The 27,485-nt window shown below is 46.5% G+C and overlaps 1 protein-coding gene across 1 annotated transcript; it reads right to left on the bottom strand.

Annotated features, from left to right (window-relative positions):
* Positions 1-4,792: 4,792 nt before the first annotated feature.
* HMX3 (H6 family homeobox 3) lies at positions 4,793-7,455 on the bottom strand. The gene is made up of 2 exons (XM_084841952.1): positions 7,140-7,455; positions 4,793-5,463 (listed from the first exon to the last, which is right to left on the bottom strand). The coding sequence occupies exons 1-2, from the start codon at positions 7,453-7,455 to the stop codon at positions 4,793-4,795; spliced, it is 987 nt and encodes a 328-aa protein (XP_084698078.1).
* Between the last annotated feature and the right edge of the window lie 20,030 nt (positions 7,456-27,485).

Here is a 27,485-nt window from a genome sequence, read left to right on the forward strand (position 1 = left end):
GCTGCTTTCAGAGAGAGCGATAGCGAGAGAGAGAGAGCGCGCGCGAGAGAGAGACCTATTTACTGCCTTGTTTAAAGGAGACAGCGCTCAAAACATGGCTGTCAAAAAGTTCTGTTTCCAGACACATCCAAGATCTCAGGTTGAAGAGCTGGGAGAGGCCTTCTCCCTCTGCCAAGATGGACAACCAAGTACTGGCTGAGTACTTAGGCTGAGGTGGACCATGAGCTCAATCCAGCGGCTCTGATCCAAGCGAGGAGCCTTGGCATCATTATCCAAGGGCTAATACAGCCCGGGCAGCCCGCATTCGTAACTAATCCAGTTTCCCCCAAAGGAAGACTTCAGTCGGGCTTCTGCCCTTGGAAGAGCGCTTGGGAGCGCAGTCTGACTTATCTGGACAAGCCCACAGGTGGGTGGTATCCAATGTTAGTCCTGCTTAGAGTGAAATGAATGGGACTTGGGTTAGACTAACATTGGCTGCGACAACCCGGTGCGATATAGGCCAGCGCAATGACGCACGGGCAGCGTTCTTTCGTGGAAGTCACCCCGCGCCCTCGCTGGCGTTACAGCATCGCTGGCTTAACGAAGCGGGGGCGGGGGGAATAGCCCGGAGGGTTTGGAGGGGCCCGCTACGACCCATCCTATGAAATGGGTGGGCCTCGATTTCAGGAAAATGCAGATTGCGCTTAAAGTCAGCTTCGCTTCTATCTAGTTAAGTGAAGGAACTTGGGCTGGAGAGGTACATGATCAAATCTTAAGAGGACACGCTGCTCTTCCAGCCAGTGCCCCCAGGAAGCTGGAGGAAGGAGAGAATTGGGGAGCTCAGGGGACTTGGGCCTTCCGCCTCCTCTTCCAGCGCATGGGACTTCGGATTGGGCCTCTACTTTCGAAGTCGGGAAGAAAAGAGGAGAGGGGAGGGGAGCTTCGATTTCTGAGCAAGGCGTGTTGACTCTATGTGATCTCAGATGAAGGGGGAATTCTGGATCCTTTGGAAGGGCCCGAGTGAGGATCTTGCCACCCGAACGTTCCTCTTAACAGCGTATCTAAAGGCGCATTCAATGGAGCCCGTTACAGGGTTCCTTTTAACCCCTTGATAACAGAGAATATTGAAAAACCAGACCTTCCCAGCTGATAGCTCTGAAGTCTGGGAGAGTTTCTTGATAGTCTTGGTGTTGCAATTTTAATCCGGGATGCTGGAAGGGGGGGGGGGGAGGTTTGCCGCCAACAGCAGCAGGTGTAACATATAAAAGCAAGATAAAGAAATAAGAGGGGGACAACAAGCTGTGGTCGCCTCCAACTGGTCCTTTCCCGACTGAGTAAAGAAAGACAGGGTGAGCCAGGAACCGTTTTCTAGGCACTAACCACAAATAGAGAAGTTATTTTTCTTCGGCGTTTGATAACATTGCGACCCGGTGTTAGCCAATGGAAGGGGGTATTTGCTATTGCAACAGGCTTTTTTAATGGATTGCCAGCGGCTTGGCCCAAAGTTAGTATTGCAAACAGCCAAAAGGCATCAGCGTGTTTGTAGGTGACACAAGGAAGATCGTATTTTGACTCTGAATTTCTGTTTATTTTCCATTTATCACGCAGGCCAAGAGGTTTTAATCCCAAACGAAAGGAAAATAAATGGTTATCTCGTCTTCAGTCGTTTCTTTTCTTTTCAAATGAAACCTTGCCACAACTGTATACGTACACATAACACACAAAAATGATTCGTGCCAGTTTTCTATAAACGGAAAACGATATTATCTCTCAAGCCGGGCCAAAAAGTTCTGCTAAATAACACACGCCCTGTACCAATTGAGCTCAAGAGATGGAACAAACAAATTATATATATATATATATATATATAGCCAAGAAAAAAATACTATCTGGGTAGATTTTCTCGGGAGTGAACAATAACAACCTGACCTTTTCTTTCCAAGTTTTGGATACAGTCAGAAATATAGCCAGAAATTAGAGGCAAGGCCTTCTCCCTGGGAACCGAACTAAAAGCGCCTGCTTCGGCATTCGAACGCATTTACATTGGCTAACGGGAGTGAAATCGGATTCGGAGCGTGGCTAGAAAGGACACTTGTCCAGGGGAAAGTGTCTCTGTCCGGCCTTCGGGACTTGTGGCTTTGGAAGGGCATCTCGGAGCAGCCCGGCTGCTTGCCGCGGAAGTCTCGCCGGCCTTGCGCGCTCGGAGCGCTCCAGCCAAGGCGACAGCCCCTGATCTGCTGCAGCGGCCGAGACTCTCCAGACGCCAAGCGAGCGCCGGCCCCAATTAGAAGCTCCTCTCAGCCAATCAGAGGCCGGAGAAATCACCTTTCGGGGGTTCGGGGTTCGAACGTCGGGCTGGGGGAGTGTGTGTGTGGGGGGGGGCGTTCCACGTTTCGCCGAGGCGGGCGGGCGCTGCCCTCTTCGGCGCGCAGAAAAGGCCACACATCAATCTTCCCCCCTCGCTTGCCTCCCCCCGTCTTTCTAGCTGTGTGACGCTAGAGGGGTTTTTAACCCTTTGCTTGCTGCGAACGATGCGATCACTCTCCTTTCTCCCGCAGAACACGGGGTTGGAGAGGGGAGAAGGGTTTCTTGCCCGGAAACCACGTGGAGAGCGCATTGGCCCGGGCACAATCGGCTTCCTTATTTTATTTCTGGTTATTTTTCAAAGTACCGCTCCCTTTCTCTGTGGAACAAAACATCCGTCTCCCGCGCCACCATCAACCTATTTTCATTTCTTAAACTGAAACGTAGATCATCTGCTTGATTCACGCTTCCCCGCTACCCTCTCCCAGCAGGCGATACAGTGTGGACTGGGAGCGAAAGAATCTGGAAAAAGCAGAGACCCTGCTCCTAGGAGTTTAGCAAAAGGATTTTGGTTTTTGGTTTTAAATGGAGTGGGGGGGGGTGTTGGGTTTGGGGTTTGGAGTTTTTTTGGTTTTGAATGGGTGATCTGGAGCAGAAACATTTATTTACCTGAAACTACACGTAGAAGTTCTAAGACGCAGGCGGTTATCCATAAGTCTGCAAGGCCAGAAAATGCCCGCCGGTCCCGTCAAGAAGCGTGTTCCGGTATGTGGAGGTAGGAAAATTACTTTAGGAAAAAGCCTTCGCTGCGCAGGCAAAGCTTGGCCGGCTGGTTCCTTTTTAGAACAATGGATCCTCTGTCTGTGTCCGCAGATTCAGCAAGCCCTCGGAGCTGGGGAGGCGGGCTTCTGGGTCCCACCAGGTTCAAAACACCTGTTCAAGTCCCCGCCTCCATATATATATATATATATATATATACACACACACACACATTTATATATATATAAAAACACCACGGTCATCGTCATTAATGAACAGGTTTTCTTTATTTGATCCCCCCTCCCCTCCAACCACAACATTGATTTATTATAACAATTTATTATCATTATTATTTTAAAAATAGGACCGATCCCTGCTAGAGGAGAAGAGGAAAAAAGAAATGGGGAAAGGACCCCCCCCCCCCAATTCTGGGGAGGCCCGGAAACAATTTGCCAGACAACAGGTGAGAAAGATACAGACAGGACAGAATTCGAGGTCGCCATTCGGGCTAAACCTCGCGCACTCCTTGAAACTGACAAGAAAAACTGTACAGGATAGCAAATAAGTTACAATTCGTCTTAAGAGACTGATTGTCCATCACTTAAAGCGCCCGACACTCTCGACCACTCTTGAAGTTTGGGGCTCAGTAGCAACCGCGCTTAGTCCGCCCCCTTTTCGTTGTCTCCCCCGCTTTATTTTATGCCCTTCTTCCCCCCTTCCCACAAAGATTATACGATGAAAAATAAACCCAGCCTTTCAACAACAACAACCCACAGTGCTTTCAGAATTGTACAATATTGCACAGGTCAGCGGTATAAATCAGAGGAGCTTTTTGTAGGGAAGGGAGGGAAGGCAAAGAAGTACAGCTCTCCACGATATTTGGGAGGGAGGGAGGAAGAGAGGGAGGGAAAGAAAGAAAGAAAGAAAGGCAGACAGACACCCGGGATAAACTAAAATAAATAAAAAAGTGTACATTGTGAAGCTTTTAAGGAACAGGGCTCTCTCGAGATTCCAGTTCCAGCCCAGAACCCTCAACACAACCGAGATGGGGAAGGGGGTCGGGATGAGTTAGTACAAACTGACTCTTTCAGGCACCTCCAGATCCCTAAGGTGGCGAGGTTTCAAATGAACAGATCCCTGCCCTCCCCCCGTCCCCCGCTTTCGACTTTCGAAGAGCATTTGGCACCATCTGGGAGAAAGACCGGCGACCTCCCCCCTCAGTCCCCCCCCCCCCCGCGCGAGCCCTTCCCTCAGGGCCGTCCGGGTTCCAATAAAAAGAAACCGAAGTCAATTCAGTCAAGCGAACCCGCGGGCTCTCCCCCCCCCCCCCGCTCCCCGCTCCCCGCTTCTACGGAGTCCGGATTGTGGTTCTTTCTGGGTCCTTTAAAAAAAAATGCTTTAAAAATTATTCTCATTATTCTTATGATGTTCTTATCACTCCTTCTGAAGAGCCCCAAAGCAGCAGGGCCGGAGGGAGGGAGTGGGAAGTCCCCGCGACGGGCTCGGAGGGATTGCACAAGAGGCCTGGGCGTACTTACGACACACAGTCTTTGCTTGGTCCCAGCGGCTCCGGGCCGGGGGCCGGTATGCACGCCTCGGAGAGCGGGCTGCGAGAGGCAGGGGGGATCTCCGCGGGTGGCTTTTTCAGGAAGCGCCCCGCCCGCCCATCCCACCGCCCGCCACCCCCCGCCTCTCTCTCCCTCTCGGCCTCCCTGACTTGTCCCCTGTCGGCCTGGGCCAGGCGGAGTCCTCAGACCGGCCGCAGGAGCGGCACCGAGGTGACCACGGGGTGCGAGTAATAGACGGGGTGGGGGAAGGTGAGCAAGGGCTGGCTGACGGGCGCGCCGGCCGCCGTCGGGCCGCCGCCGCCGCCCCCGCCGCCGCCGCCCCCTCCGTCGGCGCCGGCGTTCTCGTGGTAGAGGATGGGCACGCGGACGATGCGCTGCGCGGCGGCGTGGCTCAGGTTGGCGGCCTCGAGCTCGGCGGCCAGCTGCCGCTTCCACTTGTTGCGCCGGTTCTGGAACCAGATCTTGACCTGCGTCTCGGTCAGGTGGAGCGAGGCGGCCAGGCCGGCGCGCTCGGAGCTGCTCAGGTAGCGCTTCATGTCGAAGGTGGACTCGAGCTGGAAGACCTGGCTGCGCGAGAAGACCGTGCGCGTCTTCTTCTTGCGGCACGCCGGCTTCTTCTCCGGGCTGCCGCCGCCGCCGCCGGCCTCGCGCTTGGGCCAGTCCTCGGCGCCGCTCTCGTCCTCCTTCTTGGCCTCCTCCGAGTCGCTCTCCTCCAGGATGATCTCGTCCGGGCTCTTGGAGCCCAGCTCCTTGGCGTCCCGCTCGGCCTTCAGCGAGGGCGAGTCCGGAGAGTCCCTGTCCGTGCCCGCCGAGGCCGGCGAAGAGTCTCTGAGCAGCGATTTGTCCACGGAAACTGGACGGGAGCGAGGAGGAGACAGAGAAGAGACAGAGAAACGGCTTAAGTCGAGTCCCCAGCCGCCAGCACGCCTCACCCCCGCCTGACTCTGCCATCGGAAGCAGGCTTGCTCGGAATAAAGCGCCGCTGAGCTCGAGGGGCTTACACCCTCGAAGGGAGGGAGTCTCGTGGATGGCAGCCGGCGCAGACTTCCTTCTGAGTAAATAACGACACGATGGGGCTGTAAATCGGGGTCTCCTACGGTTCAGAGGCCCCAATCCTGTCGAGCTCTACTCTGAAGTAAGTCCCACTGCGCTCACTGGGGCTTACCGCCAGGTAAGAGTGCACAGGGTGGCAGAGCTCTACCGCCTGATCCTAAGCGCATGTGTGGTAGGACCGTTTTATGACAGTGACCTTCGTCTGTATTTTTAAAGTCAGGCTGCAATTCTGTGCACACTGCATGACGTACTTATTCCTGCCCGACACCCAGCAGCCTTATTCTTGGATCCTAATTGTGAGACTTTGGTCCCATGGATTCCTGTGCTTTCAGGAAATTGACCTTAAGAGTTGCAGCAGTGGAAAAGTTCCGTTTCAAGCTGCGATCCTGGATGCGCGCACTTGCGCGCAAGTTCCAGAGATTCCATGGCAGTGAACTTTGAGGACGCCTCTCTGGCGCTTCTCTTTCTATGACGCACGCTGGAGACTATTACTGGAAAGTAAGTCCCATCGGGTCCTCCTGAGCACACTTCCTTGGAAATAAGTCCAGAGTATTTCAATTAATGGGACTTACTTCCAAGATGGAAGGAACCAAGGAAGCGAAGAAAAGAAGGGGGCACCACAAATCGGTGGAGGCTGGTGGCTCCGAGTTTGGTGGGACAGCACATCCATTCTGGGTTTCAGTCACAGCCAGCCAGAACGCTGAAGGAGCTATCCAAGGTGCTGAACCCTATCCCCAAAATGGGTTCAGCACTTTGGATGGCACATTTAGAGTTCCGACTGAAACCCAGAGTGGATCCGCAGTCCCACCAAAACCAGAGCCACCAGCCCCCACTGCCACAAATCCCTCTTGTTCCTTACCCCCCCCCCCCGGAAGTTATGTTCTCTAACATGGCTCTGAAGTGGGAAGGGGAGTAATAAATATCCGGGGGGACAGGGGGTCTAAATGGGACTCCCTTCGATAGAAAGAGTTTCAGCTCTAGCCTAGGTGACAGCCAACTCTTGCTCTCCGCCAGACTAGATGTCCTTCTGGCCAGTGCCTACAAATCTAAGCTGGTTGAGGAAAGAGACCAGGTGCAGCCTTCTCTAACCGGGTGTCTTTCAGACGTTTTGGCTTACAACTTCCATCAGCCCCGCACAGCATGGCCAATGGTGGGGAATGGTGGGAGCTGTGGTCCACAACACCTGGAGGGCTCCAGGCTGAAAAAGGCTGCCTTGGGGGTTGTGCCCTAGCTGACCCGGGAAAGACCCAGCTCACTGCTGGAAGGAAGACCTGGCTCGCCCTGGGGGACGGGGGGCCTGTCTGGGGGAGAGCGGGAGAGCAGAGCGGCAGAGGAGGAGTGGGCCCAGGAGGAGGTCGCAGCATGGGGGTGATGGAGTCCAACCACTTCGGTGAGAAAGACTTGCGCTCCCTCCGGGAGGAGACCTGGACGCCCCCTGGCCTGATGGGTTCATGAATGGGGGACGGGGATGGGTACCTTCTGGCCTAGGCAGGTGACCTCCCGCGGGGGTCAGGCTGTACGGATACCACCAGGCAGGGGACCTCTCCAGGTAGTGAGCAGGCAGAGCAAACCTCTGAGCCGGGATCTCGAAGCGCGGGAAGGCGAGGTCGCCCATCTGCGAAAGGGCGAAGCCGGCCCCCTCCAGGGCCCCCTTGGCGACCGGATGCTTGGGAGACGCCTTGGGGTGGCCTCCACTGAGCAAATTCTTGATGGAGAAAGGCGACTCCTTGGGCTGCGAGGGCGGCGGCTGCGGCGCGGGATTGCTGGCGGCGTCCTGTCCGGTCTCGGGCATTTTCCCCCCGTGAGTTGTCCCCCCTTTTCGGGGCGGCGTTCACACTTCGCTCCGGAGTCGCTCCGAAATGGCCGATGGCATTGAGAGAGGAGGGAAGCGGGGAGGAGGAGGGCTCGACGGGGGGCGGGGAGGAGGCGCCCCCGGACCGCGCCCGGCCCCCGGAACGACTCAGACCAGCGGGACTGGGGAGGCAGCGGGGCCGCCGCCGCAGCCGCCGCCGCTGCGGTGGCTTCTCCTGCGTCAATCCGGCGCCGAATGCTAATGATGAAATCCAGATGTCATCCCAAGTTAACTGCGGGGAGTCCGCGGCGATCGGGCGCGTCGCGTGGCAAGCGCTTCAGGCAGGGCAGGGCAGGGCAAGGCGGCGGCGGCGGCTGGGCCCCACCAGGGCTGCCCCGGTCCCACTAGGCAGGGCAAAGAAGAGCGAGAGAGTGAGTGAGCGAGCGAGAGAGGGAAGGCGAGAGGCAGGCGGCCGCCCCCCCCGGCCCATCTATCCCCCCGCCACACGCGCGCGCGCGCGCATCCACGCCCCCCTTCGATTTGGTCCTTTGGCTCCAGGCTACGAGAGCTCGCCTCTTATTGGCTTTATATAGTCCAATTAGGCAGCAAATGAGGACAAGGCTATTAGCACAAAAGGAGATTGGCTCGGCTGAAGCACCGCTCCAAGAACGAGGAAGGGAGTGACACGGATCCCACCGCTCCTGCCACAAAGCAGAGCCTCCCCCCCGCCACTACCATCACCACCACGCACGGACACACACGCACACACTCCGCCATCACACGCACACGCACACCCACCTCTTCCTCTTCTTCCTCCCCCTCGGCTCGGAGATCTTCCGGCCGAAAGGCAAGGGGGAGGACCAGCCCCAGTCAGCCCGGCCATCCCCTCTTAGACCTGGACATATGGGGAGACAGGGGCCCGCTCAGCCCTGGGCTCACTTCACAGCCCATCTCCTGCCCTGGGGCGAAAAAAAAATGGGGGGTCTCGTCCTCCCTCTGAAACTTGGCGCAGTCCTAGCAACTCCCGCCAGCCTCAGTGGATCACCGATCAAGATCGCTGCCCTAAAACGATCCCCGGCGCCGAGCAAGCATTTTAATCCCGTTGGCATTAAAAAAAACAAACAAACCCGGGAACGCACGATGTCTCCTGATTCGGAGTTGCTTCCCCATCCGGTGCCAACACGCGGAGTTAGAAAACGGCGTCCTCTGAATTCCACCCCCATCCCTTGGTTCGTGGACAGTAGAAGGGGCGGCGGGAGAGAGAGAACGTGTGACCTTTTCCAGTGGATCGTTACTTCGATTAGTAAATAAATAAATAAATAAATATCTGTGGCCTTTTAGAGGAAACGCTGTTCACATGTCGGATTCAAAGTTTTCCACAGAGCTACTTCCCGACAGTAAAATAAAGAGAGGAGACCAAGATCCTAATAGAGGCAGATCATTGTCTACAGACAGATTCAGTTTCCAAACCAAATGGCATCAACAGCCTGGGACCAAACAGACACAGAAATGGGTGGGCCAGAGCAAAGACCGCATATACAGAGATCCTAAACCTAGATGATTGATCTCAGTGAGACGTGCGCATCCAAATAAATGTGTGTTAGGAACGGGGATAAAACTTGGAGTGGGGAGAAGGTTGTGATCATGAAACTCCTGGTCATGGTCAAAATTCGGGTAAGAGGTTTAATCTTCCATCAGAAAAGGAAGACTGAAGGGGCGAAGTTGATGCTCCTAAATGCAGGTGTATTTTAAAAGCGATAACGCCTTACAACTTAGCCCAGGTAGCGTGAGAGGTTTCATCTAAAAAGGTCGCTGCCTGGCACGTTCCAAAAACATTAAACGAGACAGCTAAAAGTAGGAAATCAAGCAATGTCAGTGAAACGGGACCCGAATGTTCCCCCAGACACACTCACGTCTACATATCTGGCTTCAATTTGGTTTTTGCTGTTGTCGGGAATATTCCTTCCAAAACTCGTTTTGGAAGAAATTTGGAGAGTGTTTATGATGGCGATCGGGCAGAAGGAAATCCTTTGTGTGTGTGGTTATGTTCTGCCCACCCCACACGTCACTTAAGACAAACAAACATGGCACTTAAAAAGACACTTCTCCATCCCAGCGAACACCCGTTGGGTAAAGAGCAAACTATTTTGTTTACACCAGTTCAGTCAGCCGGAGTGGTCCTTGGAAGCTAATCAAAGGTGTGACTTTGCAGCCGAACATCCACCTAAATTAATCCTCCCAGTTTTTAAACTTCCCCTTTTCTTTCGAATATCCCTATGAGGTCCAAAAAATTAGCCATGGTTACCTGTTCCCGAATGTTTATATACATGTGTATATTGCCTGAAAAGGCAGGCTCGATTTTTTTCCGAATGGACAAGCTCCGCCCCAACTCCCAGATAACTGCGCTTCTACGAATCTTTCCTGAAGTTAAACACACATCCCAGTGTGTGTGTGTGTGTGTGTGTGTGAGAGAGAGAGAGACAGACAGACAGACAGACAGACAACATGATAATTTCAGCGCGCGCGCGCGCGCGCGCGCACACACACACACACACAGAGTAATTACTCTTTTGTTAGTCTATCTGTCTTTCACACACACTCACACGCACGCGCGCATACATACTTTTAGGAAAGAGAAAAAGAGAGACAAACACACACATATCACATCCTTGGTTTGGGACAGAAATCCTCGTTACACCTCACTCACACGCACACCCTTCCCTCGCCCGCCCCCACAGGAAGGAGAACTTGGCTTATCTTAAATGCATGAAAAACCAAGGAAGGATAAAGACAAACCAGCTTTCTATACCAGACTCTTCTGTTCCCGCAGAAAATGAAGATTTGTCTGCACAGACTAAGGAAATGGTCTGGGAAATAAATATGAACACACACATACACATGCAAACTTATATTCGATGAAAAAGATCTAAAGAATTAAATCAAACACCTATGAAGACCACTCCTGGAGAGGCAAAGCGTTTGTTCGTTTGTCTAGCTGCTTCCTTGGTTATGTGACTCTGTAAAGCGGAACGCCATGGATGTCGCTAGATAATAAATAATAAAAGTACAGATAATAATAGATCTCTATATAAGTCCAACTTGTCTAAGTGTTTCCCCCCCCCTTTTTTTTTCTAAGTCGCAGGCAAAATCGAGGCGTTCTCCTTTCCCCTTTCATGGAGATCTTCCCAGATAAGTCAGGTAAGGGATGGGTTTATCCCGGAAACCCACAGACCTGGCCACTTTCAAACTAGGATGTGGATAAACCTGGCCCGGCCAAACTTGGGTTTGGGATGTTCTCTGCACGCGCGGCACAATAGGTGTTCAAAAAAGAAGGCGCGCCTCTATTGTCGGCATCACTAGTTCATGCTTAGGTCTGAGTAGACAGGCATAACATGGATCGCCGAGGGTGCAATCCTGTACCCACTGACCTGGGAGTGAGCTCCATTGAAAGCAATGGGACTGAGTTTTGAGAAGGCAAGCACAGAATCGCAGTGTGCATCGTTTTTTGCACATATTGTTTTGAATGGCATTTCCAGCATTTTGTGGCGCGCCTGTGTGTGTGTGGGGGGGATGGGGAATTAGTCACTTGAAACAACCTAAATAATCCGCTTCTGCTCCCCCCGCCGCCGCCGCCGCCGCGACTTCCCCTCAGCAAAACTAAAGTGCACAGCGCCCTCTGTTGGTCCTTCCTGTGACTAAAATAGGTACTGCTTTACCCATTTGTTTCGCGAGAATTGGCTGGAACAAACAGCGGTAAGAAGCGGGTATCTTCCGGCCAAGATCCACAAAGCGGAATCCTGTGAAATCTGGAAGGCTAACCTTTTTACTGTGGCATGAACCTGAGTGGACTAGAGCCCATTTTATGAGCTACATGAATGAAATGAAAACTTCCGAAGGGGTAGCCGTGATAGCCTGCCGTGGCATAAACAACCAAGAGTCCTGCTGCACAGTAACAACTAATTAACTAACTACGTTTTCGCCATAATACATTCGTTAGTCTTTAGGATGCTACAGGACTCTTTGCTGTGAATGAAGTGGGCTCTGTTCCACCGAAGCTTTTGCCACAATAAATCTCTTGGTGTTTAATGTGCCTGCTGTAACAGACTTAACAGTGAAATCCTATATACGTCTACTCAGAATTCAGTGCCATTGGGGCTTTACTCCCACGTAAATGTGTATAGCGTTGTAGCCTACCAGTGCAATCTCATGCATGTCTACTCAGAAGTAAGTCCCGCTGACTTCAATGGGGCAAGTGGGTATAGGATTGCAGTATAACAGTACAATCCCTGCATGTCTACTCAGAAGTAGGTCTGAATTATTCCATGGCCAGGGTTTAGGATTGCAGCTTCACAGGCCAAACCTTATGGAATTTATTGAGATCCATGAGCTTAGTACTGTACGGTAAAAGAGCACAGATCACGTACAACAAATGTGGTTCCTGTTGATCCAGGCTGCTTTTGACAGCAACAGCACAGTTTATTTTAGGAAATAAATGCATTTGAAGGCGCTGCATTTGATCACAAGGGAGAAAGAGCCAAACAACAAGTGATCCCTCCCTCAGCCTTGATGGGCCAGGATCCCTTTATGAAATATTTATGGCAGAGCAATATTTATGGTGTTCGGAAAGTGTTTCTATTTCTGGGGCTTGCTAAGAACTCATGAATTCTCCTAGGTGACAATCCTGGACACCATTTGGCTGCTTAATGCCATTCACTTCATTTACTCCCTTGCCAAATGCAGCAACAATAACATCTAGAACGTATTTTCTGAAGTGAGTGCCAAGCAACCTGTGATGACATAGCAGAACGAAAGTTAGGGGGAGACAGAATAATTTGGAAGAATCAATGCAGTCATACAGTTTTATTGTTTCGCTGTAAGCCACAACAAAACCAAAGAACATTCAAATTGGAGCAACAGAATTAGCTCTCCGTTTCCTAGCTACCAGTGCAAGTAAGAAAACACGGAAGGTAACACTAATTATTTTTATCAGTCTGAATGCATAGCAAGCATTACACCAGCCTTCTCCAGCGTGGTGTCTTTTGGATGTGTTGGACTACAACTCCCATCATTCCCAAGTGGGAAAAGCTGCTTTACATGAAACACTGCATAGAGTCTCCGCTCCCCCCAGCTTTTGGGAGGGTGAGGAAGGAAGCATTGAGAAAGGATGCATTGTTACAATTTAGAATATATCTCAATGAATAGTGATGATCATTATTGACCACACAGTGTGCATTATCATTCACCGTCGCCTTTTGCGTCCTTTCCCCTCATCTTGGGGTGTTGCCTTTCTAGATCATGCCCTTTCATTTCAGTGGAATGTCCTCCTATGCATACATAATAAAAATAAATGTTACAGTACAAATAAGTGGCCCCCAACAATATGTTCTAAAATCAGTGGAAACACAGGTTGGATGGGGCGGTATGAAGTGTTTGGGGGGTGGGGAGGGGGCAGGGAAGAGACACACACACATAAAATAGCCAGTATGCAGGAAACACAGGAAAACTATAACATTGATCTCAACTGAGGAATGAGCCATTCACTGTATGGATCCTTCCTTTGAGAACCAGTGGAGTGGAGTAGCTAAGTTTATGAACTGGGCAGTCCTGGGTCAAATACTGCCTCAGCTGGGGTGAGCCCACTGGTGGCATTAGAAGCAATGGTCTCTTAGCCTTAGCTGCCCCATCTGTAATATGGAGATAATATTATGCTACTCACTACTGGGTAGAAAAGCAGGAGCTTGTTATTTGGGGCGCTATTTGGAAGTGCTGCTGAGCCAGTCAGCCCTGCTTACTCCCAAGTAGACCTACTTCTGAGTAGGCTTAATAAATAAAAGTAAGGCTCACAGTTTGCTCCACCCACTGTGCCGTTGCCCATATGGAATGCGGTCCCAGGGGCCTTTCCCAGACTGGAATTTGTTCCTTGTGCTGAAAAAGGTTCCTCACCCTGTGCCACATGAATGTATGTTATGCATTTGAAAAATTTCTATGCCCTTTTCAATTAAAATAGTCATATTATCCTCAGTTGCATTTCTTCTACCTACCTATTTTATGGGAATCTATTTAGATATACAGCACAGCATGCACGTACATACAGACAAATAGGTCTGTCTGTCTGTCTGTCTCTATCTATCTTGCAATACGCAAGACACTGTATTGCAGTGGTTCCAGTCCTTCCTCTCCGGCAGGTACCAGAGGGTAGCACTGGGAGAGGAGGTTTCAGTCCAGTGGCCACTCGTTTGTGAGGTGCCACAGGGTTCCATCCTCTCCTCGATGCTATTTAACATCTATGTGAAGCCGCTGGGGGCTATCATCAGGAGGTTTGGGGCGCGGTGTCATCAATATGTGGATGACACACAGCTCTACCTTTCATTCAAATCTTCACCAAGGTTGGCAGTAGAATCCCTGTCCAAATGTCTGGAGATGGTGAGTGGCTGGATGGGAGGAATAAGCTGAAGCTGAACCCTGACAAGACCGAGGGACTTTTGGTGGGAGACAAGAGGAGGTTGGGGGATGTTGACCTGGTGCTGAATGGGGTACGGCTACCCTTGAAAGACCAGGTCCGCAGCCTGGGGGTCATTTTAGGCTCCCAGCTGTCCATGGAGGCTCAGGTCTCAGCTGTAAGCCAGATAGTGCTGTACCAACTCCATCTGATACAGCGGCTGTGCCCCTACCTTCCCGACCATCTGCTCCCATCGGTAGTACATGCCCTGGTCTTCTCTTGTTTAGACTACTGTAATGCGCTCTACGTGGGGTTGCCCTTGAAGATGGTTCAGAAGCTGCAGCTGGTACAGAACGCGGTGGCTCGCCTGATTACAGGCAGCTGCTGGCGAGATCACATCACTCCAGTGCTGAAGGAGTTGCACTGGTTACCAGTTGTTTTCCGGGCCAAATTCAAGGTGTTGGTTTTGACCTTTAAAACCCTATGCGGTTCTGGCCCAGCCTATCTTAAGGAGTGCCTCTGGCAACACCAGACAGGCCACGTAACAAGATCAGCCTCGGATGGCCTTCTCTCTGTCCCATCAGCCAGGACAGCTAGGCTGGTGAGGACGAGGGAGAGGGCCTTCTCTGTGGTGGCCCCACTCTGTGGAACTCCCTCCCTAGGGAACTCTGCCATGCCCCCTCTTTAATGAGCTTCCACCATGCATTAAAAACATGGTTGTTCAGGCAGGCATTTGGGGTGGGTTAGGGTATTTTTTATGATGTTTTTATTGTAGAATTTTATTGTTTTAACTGTTTTGTTGTTGTATATCGCCCAGAGTGGCTGGGTGACCAGCCAGATGGGCAATTAATAAAATAAATAAATAAATAAATAAATATCTGCATGCATTCAACGCAGCACTGCCTGCACATTTATGTTCCATCACTTATATGTAGTGATACTTACCCCAGAATAACAGCCTTTCTCAGTTATAGCTACAGTCACTAACATGGATTAGAATTTCCACTTCATGCTGACACTAAGAAGATCAGGAGTAAAATCCACCTGTTCACTACTCTTTAACTGTCTTAATTGTGATGACTGCAAAATGGTTAAAGGATGTTAAGAGGTAACTAATTCATTTCAAGTGATCTTGAATTTGTATGCACCCTTAAGGTGAGATGTTGAGATGGAGGAGGAAGTTGATAAAATTTCACTTTGCCAGGGAAGCGACAGGATATAGTACAAAGTGAGATAAACATCTATGCAAATTTAGACCAAGCCCTGCTGTCAGCCAGATCCGTAATCCAGTTAAAGTGAAGTTCTTCATTTTCAGTGCAGCCAATGAGATGAGGCAGACTTCAGATCAAGTAGATCAGCTGACCTGGATGGCATAACCAAATTGGTAAATATAGCACAAAGACAGATGGGAGGATATTTCCCTTACTTAAAAGTGAAACTGCAAACCCAGTTCTTTATTTTCTTGCTTTACAGATACATTAGGAGGGGGACTGTTTGGGTTTTGTTTTATTGAACTGTTGTTTTACATAAATTGTTTTTTTTTGTCATTGTTTATGGCCAATATTTGGGAATGCGTAAGTGCTTTTGGAAGTCCAGTGACATGGGAGAGGCTGTTTGAAGAACATAAGGCTCAAAAACCTCTTGGACATGGGGAACTAGTTCTACAAGGTTTGGGGCATTGTTGTTGAGAGTTTGGTGTGGTTTGTTTAGGATCACAGTCAAAATTCTAAAAAGGAAATAAAAGAACAGAGTACATTGTTTACCAAATGCTTGTCTGCAGTTTCTACCTGATGCAATATGCTATTTGCTTTTACTGGGTCTCATAATTTTACTACAACGTGTGAAACGTTCTGAAAACTCTAGTATTGGGGGTGATGAGATATTGGACAATATGTAGACATTTACTACTACTACTACTACCATTACTGCTACAACACAGAAACACTGCACAACAGAAATTGAATAATATTAACAAAATAACATTTTATAATAATGTTAACAATGTAGAGAAATGACACCTTTAACATTAAAATACTGCTTCTGTTATTGCACACTGTACAATATATATAGGCAGTGGTGGCACCAGAAAAGAAGGGGGGCAGGGGGACACAGAGAAGATGCTAAAAGGCAGGCGTTCATCACTATATTACATGAATGCTCCATTCCAAAATATATTTACTCAGAAGTAATTTAAATTTATTTCAATAAGACATTTCCAAGTAAGGATTGCAAACTATAAAATTATAGTTTAATCTTTTATTCAAGTCATTATTTTTATTTAGTTGTTGTTTCCTGGTGCTGCTAAAAAATGCAAGTTTTATTGCTCCTGACCAGAGGAAAATAATGAGAAGCATTCCTAATCTGCCTTGTAGAAGTAGGTTTCATGCTGGTGAAAATACAGTGGGAGAAGCTTTTCGCAGGATGAAGATGCTGTGATGGAAAACTTCACCTAGTGAATTTCATGCCTATCATGCAATTGTGAAATATGCAAAATCCCTGGCAGCAAAAGAGAAATGGTGGCATCCAACTATAAATATCAACTTTATTCAGAAATGTCTTGTCTAATCAAACAATATAGGTGGCTCAAGTAAGCAAGCCACACTATACACAGGAGTGTATCATCAAGAGAACACTTAACACAAAATATCCAATCTGGAGGGGGAAAAAGGAAGTGGAGTCAAGATGAAGAGGAACAGTCTGAAGAGGGAGCAGAGAGTGAAACTGCATTGAAAGGGTGGGTAGAATTCACATATGCAGGATTCTTTTCCTCTGCATTCAGGTGCTGTGGTGAAGTCTAGGAGACATGGTTATTAAATAATTTTTTTAAAGTTAGTTTGCGCTCATTTCTATTATGCTTTTAAAACTACTTCTCTCCTTCATTTCCCTTATCAGTGTTTTCATTGTTACATAATTATATAAAATTTTATATAACATATATAAGATGTATATATAAGTTATATAATATGTAATATATATTATATAATATATAAGGTATATACCTTATATATATTATATAATATATATTACATATTATATAACATATATACATCTTATATATGTTATACCTTATATAATATTACATACCTTATTATTATTATATACCTTATATACCTCATATTATATATATATATATATATACACACATACACATACACACACACACACACACACACACACACACATATATATGGGATATAACTGTCCTCAGTCAGTCTTTGCATATCCTAAGCCACTATGACAGGGGTGTTGAACCTCTTTCAGCCTGAGGGCTACATTCCATTTTGGAGTAGCTCCTAGGGGTGGGCAGGGCCAAAGGAAAGTTGGGCAGGGTCAAAATACCACCAATGCCAGCACATTTTAGCTTAGACCTCTTCCTGCCAATGACTAAGCCTTAGGAGAGGCATTTCAGCCTTTCAGAATGGGGGGGGGGGAACTGCACAAAAGCCAGGAGACCACCAAGCGATTGGTGGTTGGGAGAAAGGGGAGGGACTGGGGGAAGGGGTGCGGCCATCTAGAGAACCCCAGAGGGCTGGATGTGGCCCCCAGGCCTGAGATTGTGCACCCCTGCACTATGAGCGAGTTCTGCTCTCCACAATGCTTTGCAGTTTCCCTTGGAGACCTGCCCAATGACATGGAAACCAATCAGCCACCCTAACACATTCATTGTGATCACACATATTTCTGTAAGTGTGAATGTTATCATTTGATATTTCTGAACATAAGGTTTGTTGTAGAAGGAGAAGAAGCAAATATACCATTGTGCATATTTGGGTGTCTGCAATATGTAAATCTTATGAACTCTACATGCAGAATCCTGTTTGCCTATTAATTCAGTTCCATTCATTACATGTGCAGATGTATTCACTGAAGCAGTCCATTTTTCTGCTAGATTCTCTACTTTAAATGAAACCTGGACGTTTCACTTCATGCAATTATCACAAGAGCTAATTGTAGGCATAAGACATTCACAGATGTTTGGACATGAATGGCAAAGAATGATACCTTTGGCAAATAGATGGAGGGGTTTGGTCCTGCATTGCCATGAAATCTAACTGGCGCTTATGATTGCTGATTTGAGCTGGATCAAATGTGTCCAGATTTTCCCATCTAACAAGGAGCTGTCCAGCAGCGTGATCTCCCCCCCTCCCCGCCCAGCTCTTTCCTTTTCTTTTTTTTAAGCCATCCATTGAATCACAGCTGTGAAGCAAACTCCTGCCTGCCAGGGTCATCCTGAAGATTTATGACACTCCCTGAAAGACTTGGGGTCTATAAAGCTATGAATGGATTACACTAATAACATTGATCATATATTTTTCAATTGAGATAACTTTTTTTTTTTTTTTAGAACACAGTGAGTAATAGAACACACCAGAATGAGGACTACTTACACAGAATGCTGCAATAAATATTGCGAAGGTACCTTGTATTGCTGGGTGGTGTGCATTAGATGACTGTACCAGCCAAGGGGATTAGAGAGAAGTCATACATCTATTTTAGTGTGGAAAGGTCTGGTTCATCACGATGGGGTTTGAGGGATCGGAAGTGTTGCATGTGGCTTTATGAAATTTATACAAATACAATTTCTTAATATAAGGGAAAAATAAAAAATCCATAATGCTTAAATAATAAAACAATTAATACTGCATATGTAGAAATATCATATATTTCCGATCCTTATTTCCTTGGTGAACATCAGTTCTTCAGTAATCCATGCAGGGCACAATCCATCAAAAGCTAACCATGAATAACTGAGCAATCCCAAACAGGTTTACTCAGAAGTAAATCCCACTTCCTCCTAGGCAAGTGCATTCAGTAATGCAGGCTTAATCCCATTGATTTCAATAGGCCTGCGACAGCAAGTCAATGTTGTTATCAGGGTTAATAGCATAATCCAGGGGTGGGGACCCTCAGGCCTGGGGACCAAATCTGGCCCTCGGGGGATCCCTATCCAGACCTCTGGGGCTCCCCATAAGTCCCCTCCCCTCCCTCTGGCCCCACCCCCTTTCCCTCAACCACCTATCATTTGATGTTTTCCCAGCTTTTGTGCAGCTTCCCCCCCGCCCATTCTAAACGATTGAAAGGCCACTCCTGAGGCTGAGTTACTGGCAACAGGAGCTTTAAGCCACAATATGCTGGTATTTTTTTGTGTTTTTTGGCCCCACCTCAGTTGTATTCAGCCCACCCACCATTGGAAAACAGCCCTTGATTGCTTCTCCAAAATTGGACCTTGAGCTGAAAGAGGTTCCCCACTGCAGGCAGAATCCAATTCTGCAATTGGGTGTCAGTGCAGAGCAGAGCTGTGTGCAGAGAGGACTTAGTGGTGGTGGCCCCCTGGCTGTGGAACAGCTTCCCCATAGAGTCTCACTTAGCATTACCCTTGTGGTCTTCATAGCACCAGAGGAAGACCTTTTTATTCATTCAAGCCTTTTCAACAACTTGGGTTGGCTCCAGGATCTACCTTCAATTTACAGAAGGGCTCCCCACATAGAAAGTGCCTCTGCCCAGGTTTGGGAGATCCCCCTCCCTACTCACACACCACAGTTCCATCCTTTTAGGGGGGTCCCCTGACCCTCTGCATAGCATTTTTAGGTGGCTGGATGGGCTGCCAATGGGGAGGAGGGGGTGAGAAAACCTGCTTCCTCCAGCCCAGTTGCACCTCATGTTTGCTTCTCAATGTATAATTTGTGCTTTACTGCATAGCCACAGTATCAGTTGTTTTCTTGTTTCCTCTGCCAGAAAGGACACTTTTTATGCTGCATTCTACTGTTTTCATATTGTATTTCAATACTGTATTTTATCAGAAAGAACATTTTTAATGCTGCTTTTTACTGCTTTGATATATTTTAATACTGTACTTTATTCTTTTAATTTTCTGTGAGCCATTCAGAGAACATATAAGTGGGTGGCCATATAAAAATATGGTAAAAATAAATAAGCAGATACAATAAAAATAATCCCATCACACATTGTACAGCCCTTCCCACTGCCCCCTTTCTATGCCAGGTACACATTCAGTTAGGTGCATAGCAAGATGTCTGGCCCTTACCTGGAATAGGAGGCCCTGCTATGCTTCCCACAGAAGGATCCGGGAGTCACACTCCTTGTCTGCTCCTTAATGGACAGGCTACATGGGATCCAAGACCCCAGATGCACCAACAGGAGGGCACATAGAACATGATGCAGCTGCGATGCCCAGTTAAAATAAAGGACATCTTTAAATAGTTGCAAATAAGCCCTTTCTACTGCTAATGGGACTTTGGCATGGCTAACTTTGGCTGAATTATGCCATATGGTAGAAATCACGAACCTCAGGCACACCTGGGGTCCCAATCAGGGTCCTTCCCCTGGTTCACCCCCTTTCCCTAACTGCTGATCATTTGGTGGTCCCTGGCCTTTGCACTGTCCCCCCGCCGCCCCCCCCCTCTAAAATGCTGAAATGCCTCTCCTAGGACAGAATCCAACAGGGTGCTTTATGCTTCTCCTGATTCCTTTCCACCCCGGCAATTCTGTTGTGCAAGTAGGACCCACCACTTATGCAAGGGAGAGTTAGTTAGAAGCCCCAAAATGAATGGAAATGCCCATTTCTGGAAGAAGGCAGGTTGACTGAGCTCCATGGACCGGCCTCCTTCCAGAAATGAGCAACTCTGCTTGTTTTGGGTTGCCCCAGAAGTACTAAATTGCTGTTAAAAAAGCGGTGGGGGCTGCTTGTGTGATGGAATTGGTAGGGCAGAAGGGAATTGGTGGGGTGGAAGAGAATCAGCAGGGGGTGGAAGCAGCCTGTTGGATTCTGCCCCTAAGGCAGTAAGAGCTCTAAACTAAAATATACTGGTATGCTGCCCCCCTCAGCTCCTTTTTGCCTTGATCCCACCCCCTTTTCCTTCAGCCATGCCCATCACTGGAACATGATCCCCCACAGTTTCCACAAAGTTGAATTTGGCCCTCAGTCTGAAAGAGGTTCAACACCACTGGACAAATGATCTAGGACATGGCTTTTGTTAAGGAAAGGCACTTCCATACCATATAACAGGAACAAAAATTAAGCGAGGTGTGCATGAATCTCCATTTTAAAACATATTTTGGGCTTTTATGTAACTAGGGCTAGATTAAGGACCATGTGCAGTCATGGTGTTTATGTGTATATAAAGCGACTCATCATTTATTTTTACTTTATGTAGAATTATTTCAGGCCACTCTTGTCTTCATATCATATCCACCAGTATAACACCATCACTCATATATAGTATTTGTTGCTTAATGAGTGCTTACCAGACTGCACAAAACATTGGATTTAAAGAATTATTTGATTACTACTTCAATCCAGAATTAATTGGCCAATGTTCACATGGATCAATTGTGTAAATGTGATGTTTGGGATAGTTTCTTCTTGTGATTTAGAGTGACTGCTTGCTTTTATTGTACTGTGAAGGGATTTCTCTCCCAATTGCTCCTGTCTGAAACCCATCTCTGTGTCTGTCATTAGGTGGCCAGGTGGGAATACTAAATAATGACACCAGAAAGCTTGAAGGGCATACAAGCAAGATTACATTCTGTGGGTCAGCTTTATGATTGCTCAAAAATGCTCCTAGGTTCCATGAAAAGAGGAAGCAAGGGGAGTATAGGAGGCCTCCTATTTCTGCTCTTCCTTCTGCCCAGTCTCAGGATGTGGGAGAGCAAAAGAAAGGCAAGCAAGAGATTAATCAGATTAACCACACAACAACACAAGACATTACTCCAGGCCTTCAGTAGAAAGGACCTATAGGCCATGACAGGGAAAGACTTAACAGCTTTTATTTATTTAGGGTGGAATCCTACTGAGATAGTCAGCAGTATCCAGTGCAGAGTGGCCAGAGCATAGAAGCAATCCTCACCTCCATGCTCTGGTCCTCTGCATTTTTGGCTAGACTGCTGATTTTGGCTGTCTAGGCACAGCTTCAGGGAGTGGGAGGGAAGGAGGCTGCATGGCACATAGGAAGCTGAGTAACGTGACCACCGGTCTCCTCTCCTCCCCGCCCCAGGACCGCCTCCTTTTCTCTATCTCCACACTCCCATTTCCGAACATGGAGACGTAGCTGGCATAGAGAAAACTGTACCAGCTACAAGGAAGCAGAGGATGGGGCAGGCACCCCAGTTTCTGGGAACTGAGGTTGGAGCCCTGACTCCACCCTCGGTTCCCAGAAATGGAAAAATCCTTTGGCCCGCTAGACGGTGTCTAGTGGCTATAGGATTGCTCCCTCCATTAGCCTACATTGATTTTAGTTAGTGGTTGGTTTTATTCTGTTTGTTTTTATGGATTTTAAATTTTTATTGTTAACCACCGAGTGGACAGTGTTAACTGGGTGGTATGCAAATTATGTAAATAAATACATACATAAACAAATACAATTGTCTGTTTGTCCCTTTTTATTTTAAAAGTTCTAACAGACCACATAGCACAACAGTGCCCTCAGCTGGCTAACAGCAATATATATAAAATGTTTAGAAATACAGAATTTTAGAATATCAAATTTTGGGATTACTGGTACTAGGAGTACTACAAACAAAAGCATAACAAAACATAATCTGAACACTTAAATGTTAAAATCATAGTCTCACAACATTAAAATGAGTTCAGGGCAGCATGACAAAACAGGAACAGTAGTAAACATGGACTTTTCTCCCTAATGCCTGCCTGAACAAGGAACAGCCTTTCTGTTAGACATCTCTGCGGAGGGAATTCCATAAGGAAGGTGCCACTTCTGAGAAGGTCCTGTTCCTTGTTCCCATCAATCTAACTTCATGGAGTTAGGATCTTCCCTAAGGATCTAATAATGTATGAGTGATCTCTTATTGGAGAAGGTGATTTTAGATTATCCCTAACCAGTAGATTCTTCATTGAGCTTGAGCAGAAGGGTGAACCAAGAATAATTATCAGCTTAATCTGGAAGCAATCATTCCATATTAACATTTAGATTGCAATATTTCATTTATGGTCATCTGAGGTTATAGCGGTAGAACTAGAAGAATGATTTACCTTTCCCACTGTGATTCTCCTATGTAGAACCACAATCCAGCCAGGAGTACCAGATGTAATACACTGGGAACATACAACAACATTCATAATCAATTATACAATGAAAATTGATTAAATGCTAACCCCTATTCTCTGGTGGCCCTATGCATATCTCCTTGTTCTTAAGCATTTTAACACAAACTGACTGCTCTTTTAAAAAAAAATATGGTACAACAATGAGAACTAGAAACTTTTAAACATGAAAGTGGAATGTATGTATGTATGTATGTATGTATTTAATATACTACCCTTCTTCCCAAGGAAGCCTAGGGTGGTGTAACAATACAGCAAAAATATATCAATATACAAATGATTTTACCTCCAACCATATTACTAAAACAGCTACGTAACACAATGCACACAGTCTCATACTGTAAGATCACGGGGCCAGATTACATCCCAAAAGTTCAGGTGAATAGATATGTTCTAAATTGTTGTCCAAAACTCAACAATGTAGGGGCCATCCACACTTCCCTAGGGAGGGAACCCTATATCCTTAGGATTCTGAAACTGCTATCTGATCCTGTACTAAAAAGTGAGATGCTATGTATCAAGAACCAAATATGGCCATGTAGAATTCTAAAGCTGTGAATAGAAAAAGGATATATGATGAGATATGCTTAGGTTGCAGAATGCCAAGTACCTTTCATATGATGCTGAACTTTCTTACATTCCATTGAAATCAAGTAGAAGTATAATGCCAAACTTTGTCAAGGTTTGCCCTTTAAGTCCATTTCTAAGGGAAGATGGTGTAGAAACCTTTTACAGTAATGCCTGGAGTGTTAAAAAAAAAAAGAATTGGTATAATCCATACTCAACCACCTGTGTAGGAGGACCCAGACAAATATAGATTATTCACATGTAAACCAATAAGAAGAAAATAGAACCAATATGTGTGTGTACAGCAGCTAAACTATCTACAGTTTTAAGAGTTCCTAAATAATCATTGATTTCGATGTGGTTATGGTCCATTGAGCCAAAAATCAGTTTCTTAAAAAGGCTCTCATATCTGATTTATATCACAGTAATGTCATAGAAGCTGTTAAACTTTAGATTAAAGGATATCCCTGGATAAATGGAAGCAATGGTGTAAAGGTTTGGGTTAGCCAAGCCGAAATATTGTGGTGCGTGTGTGTGTGTTAAATGATGGAACAAATACTGGAAAATCTCCACAATACAAGTTTAGAGCTACAAACTGAACCAAATAGCTTCTAACAGTAACATCCATTCAGTGTATTGTTACTACACTACTCTTGACTATCAAGCAGCATCTACAGCACAATAATTTTTAGAATTAAAACAAAAATGTGAATGGCACAGCTTCAGTTTTCAGCACCATGGACAGTAGCCAGTGGCTTTGGTCACCCTACTAACCTAGAAACTGTTTTGCTGGTTTATTTGGAAGGTTTCCCAGATACATCAAAGGGACTAAGGCTATATCTCCAGACAAAAGTCAGATCTTAATATATAATACAGATCTTCCATTCACACTGCACAGTAATTTCATTATCGTACTTATTTATTTCATTTTATTACTTTTTTACACCTACATGAATAGGAACATGGGAAGCTGCCTTGTACTGAGTCAGTCCATTGGTTCATCTAGCCCAGTATTGTTGACACTGACTGGCAGCAGCTCTCCAGGGTTTCAGATAGGAGTTTTTCCTGCCCTACCTTGAGATGCCAGAAATCCAACCTGGGCGCTTCTGCATACAGACCATGTGATCTATCACTGAGATAAAGCCCCTCCCCATAAGGGATTTTCTGCACATGAGGTAGAAAAGAGATTTCCAGCTTTGAGGTGGGGATGATGATATCTGGCTAATACCATCAATAAAAGTCTATATATTATGAGCTGCAGGATCAGCTCTACTGTCTGTTTCTATGTGTGAGAGTATTTAATTGTTTCTGTCACTTGAAGGCAAAAACAAAGAATTAGAAATATGTCAGGATTATAAATCTCCACAAGAATATAATTAAGATTGGAAGATCAGGGGATAAATTTTAAGAGTGGACACTTAAAACAAGGTGTTGTGGTCAACTGTGCTTTCAGAAATCCCTCCCAGAAGTTCAAGAGAATTACAACTTTCTTTGATTTCATATCAGAGAATATGACAAGTTGGCATGGAAACTGTATTTCTGTCTAAAAAAAAGTTTCCTCACTTCCCTGTTGGTCTTTCTTGTAGTATTTTGCAGTAAAACAGAACTGATATAGTATATGAAATATTGAGGAAATGGAAAATACACTGGCAATATTAATTGTTCCATAAATACTGTCAGGTAAGATATGCTGTTTTATTTCCCTTTTTAAAACCTTATTATTGAAAAACCAATAAGTTGCCATTTGCTTGCACTTTTCTTGGCATACAGACCAGAAATATTGCAGAAAGTGAAGCTAATAAAAGGCTAGAGCATTCTTCTCATTCAACTTTCAGGAATAGAAAAAGAACACCATCATTTCACCTATAGAATGTTAGTTTGCTATAAAAAGGTACAACAGCAAAACATTACAAAAACAATCCACTACAATAAAAGGATTAGGTATAGTGGCTGATGTCATCATAATACATTTTTAAATGTTATGTTTACTTTATGGCAAATTGGTAGTAAGTCACTTGACAGTGTGCTACTGGCATTAACCAGCTATTTGTGGTAGCTCAGATGTCTTTATAAGTCTGTACTTGCAAGATCAGAAATATGACAGAAGAGATAATACACCTATGTGGTGTATTTAGCTACCTGGCTAAAAGGGTGGTCAGATTGATCAGCTAGATTTCCATTTAAGCCAATGGTAAAGACAAATGAACATGGATATATTTGAAGTAAAATAGCAGCATAACAGCATCTTCTGAAAAAATTGTATTTACCTAAGGGTAACTGTAGTCATGCCATAAGGGCCAAAACAGACATTACTTTCAATCTGTGTCTAGCAGCTATACCTTTTCATTTTTACTCTACAGTAGGTGCAGCAGCACTAATCCAGATCTTAAAAGCCCCCTTACCCCACCCCACCCCACCCATACTAGAGTCCCAGTCAAGAATGGGCTCCTGCACCGAAACTATCTAGCTGCGAATGTTTTCCCTATTTTTACTCTAGAGTAGATCTAGATTGTGAGCAGTGATGAGCCAAACCTCCCCTCCCCCCTGCCCCCATCTTTCTTGAAAGTTCCTTGAACAGTCAGGCCTGGCAAGGCTGCAACAGACCTGTACATTTATATCTCTATAAGTTCCATGCTGACTCTCCAATGTCACCTTCCCTGTCCCCATAATTAAGCTTATGTAAAAGAAGTACAGTAGCAATCACCTGGACTGGAGGATGCATGAACAGTTCCTCCCAGGCTATTGACTGGTCAGTTTGAATTTCCCTCCCTGGGAACTCCCCAGCCCCATAGAAATACTTGGGCTCCTTGAGATTTTATTTGTCTTCATGTAGAAAGCAAAGAGGAAACATCAGCCTAGCTATGCCCAGGTGTGATCCCAGGTGTGCACCTCATCTCTCCCCCACCTGTACATTGCTTGGGCGAGTTACTCTTAGGATCTTGATAAGTAAGATCTAGTGATAGTGGAGGCTGGTGTCTTCAATTTCGGTGGGGCTGTTTATCCATTCTGGGTTTCAGTCAGAACCAGCCAAAACTCTAAAGGAGCTATCCAAGATGCTGAACCTATTTTGGGTTCAGGGTTCTGGATGGTTCTGACTGAAACCCAGAATAGATTCACATCTCCATTGAAATTGGAGCCACCAGCCTGCAGTGTTTTGTGAACTACTTCAATGTTTCATTTGATTTTTAAAAAGCACCTGATAATTCCTCAACATCTCTCTGCTTCTTTAATAATATGTTATCAGAAACTGGAATTGATTTAACTGCCTTGTCTAGCCTGGAGTTGGACTCATTCAGGCACTGGACTGCTTAGTGAACATACTAAGCAGGTTGTTACGGAGTTTAAAGGAAGCTCTGGAAAAGGGCCCTTTCCTCCTCCATATATAAAATCCATCAGCCTGTCTTCTCCTGTGGGCAGGATATTAAAAAAAGACATGAGAATGGTGGTGGCAGTGCCTCTGAGGAATATAAGGGAGTTTTGCAGCCTGTCCTACCTCACAGGGTTATAGAGCAGAAATTTGTCCAGTTTGTCACAGGACTCTAGCATGGGAGTGGTGGGTAGGGGCTTTTCAGATTCAGATGGGGAGCCCTACATGAGTAAAAGAAAAAAGAAAAATGTAGCTGCTGGATATGGATTTGGAGTAATGGCTGTTTTGCCCCTTGCTAATGCTAGAAAATTATAGGGCAAAAGTCCTAGATTTGATTCAAAATGAGTGTTGTTGAGGAGCAGAACTAGAGGTTAATACAAATCCTGTTGCATTTGAAACCAACCTAGGCACCCAAGCCACACTTGTGGAAACCCTGGGGTCATTTTCCAGCAGAACAGCGCAAAGAACTGGAGTGCTGGCATGATGACAATACCCCCTTAAGCCATTTGTATGATGACCACTTCATTCATTCTGCTCCCAAATGATCTCAATTAGGCAAGAAGGAAGCCAAAACT

This window comes from Heloderma suspectum, chromosome 3, assembly GCF_057233095.1.
Source record: "Heloderma suspectum isolate Gila_16-S chromosome 3, 16-S_ref, whole genome shotgun sequence".
In the NCBI taxonomy this organism is placed as follows: domain Eukaryota; kingdom Metazoa; phylum Chordata; class Lepidosauria; order Squamata; family Helodermatidae; genus Heloderma; species Heloderma suspectum.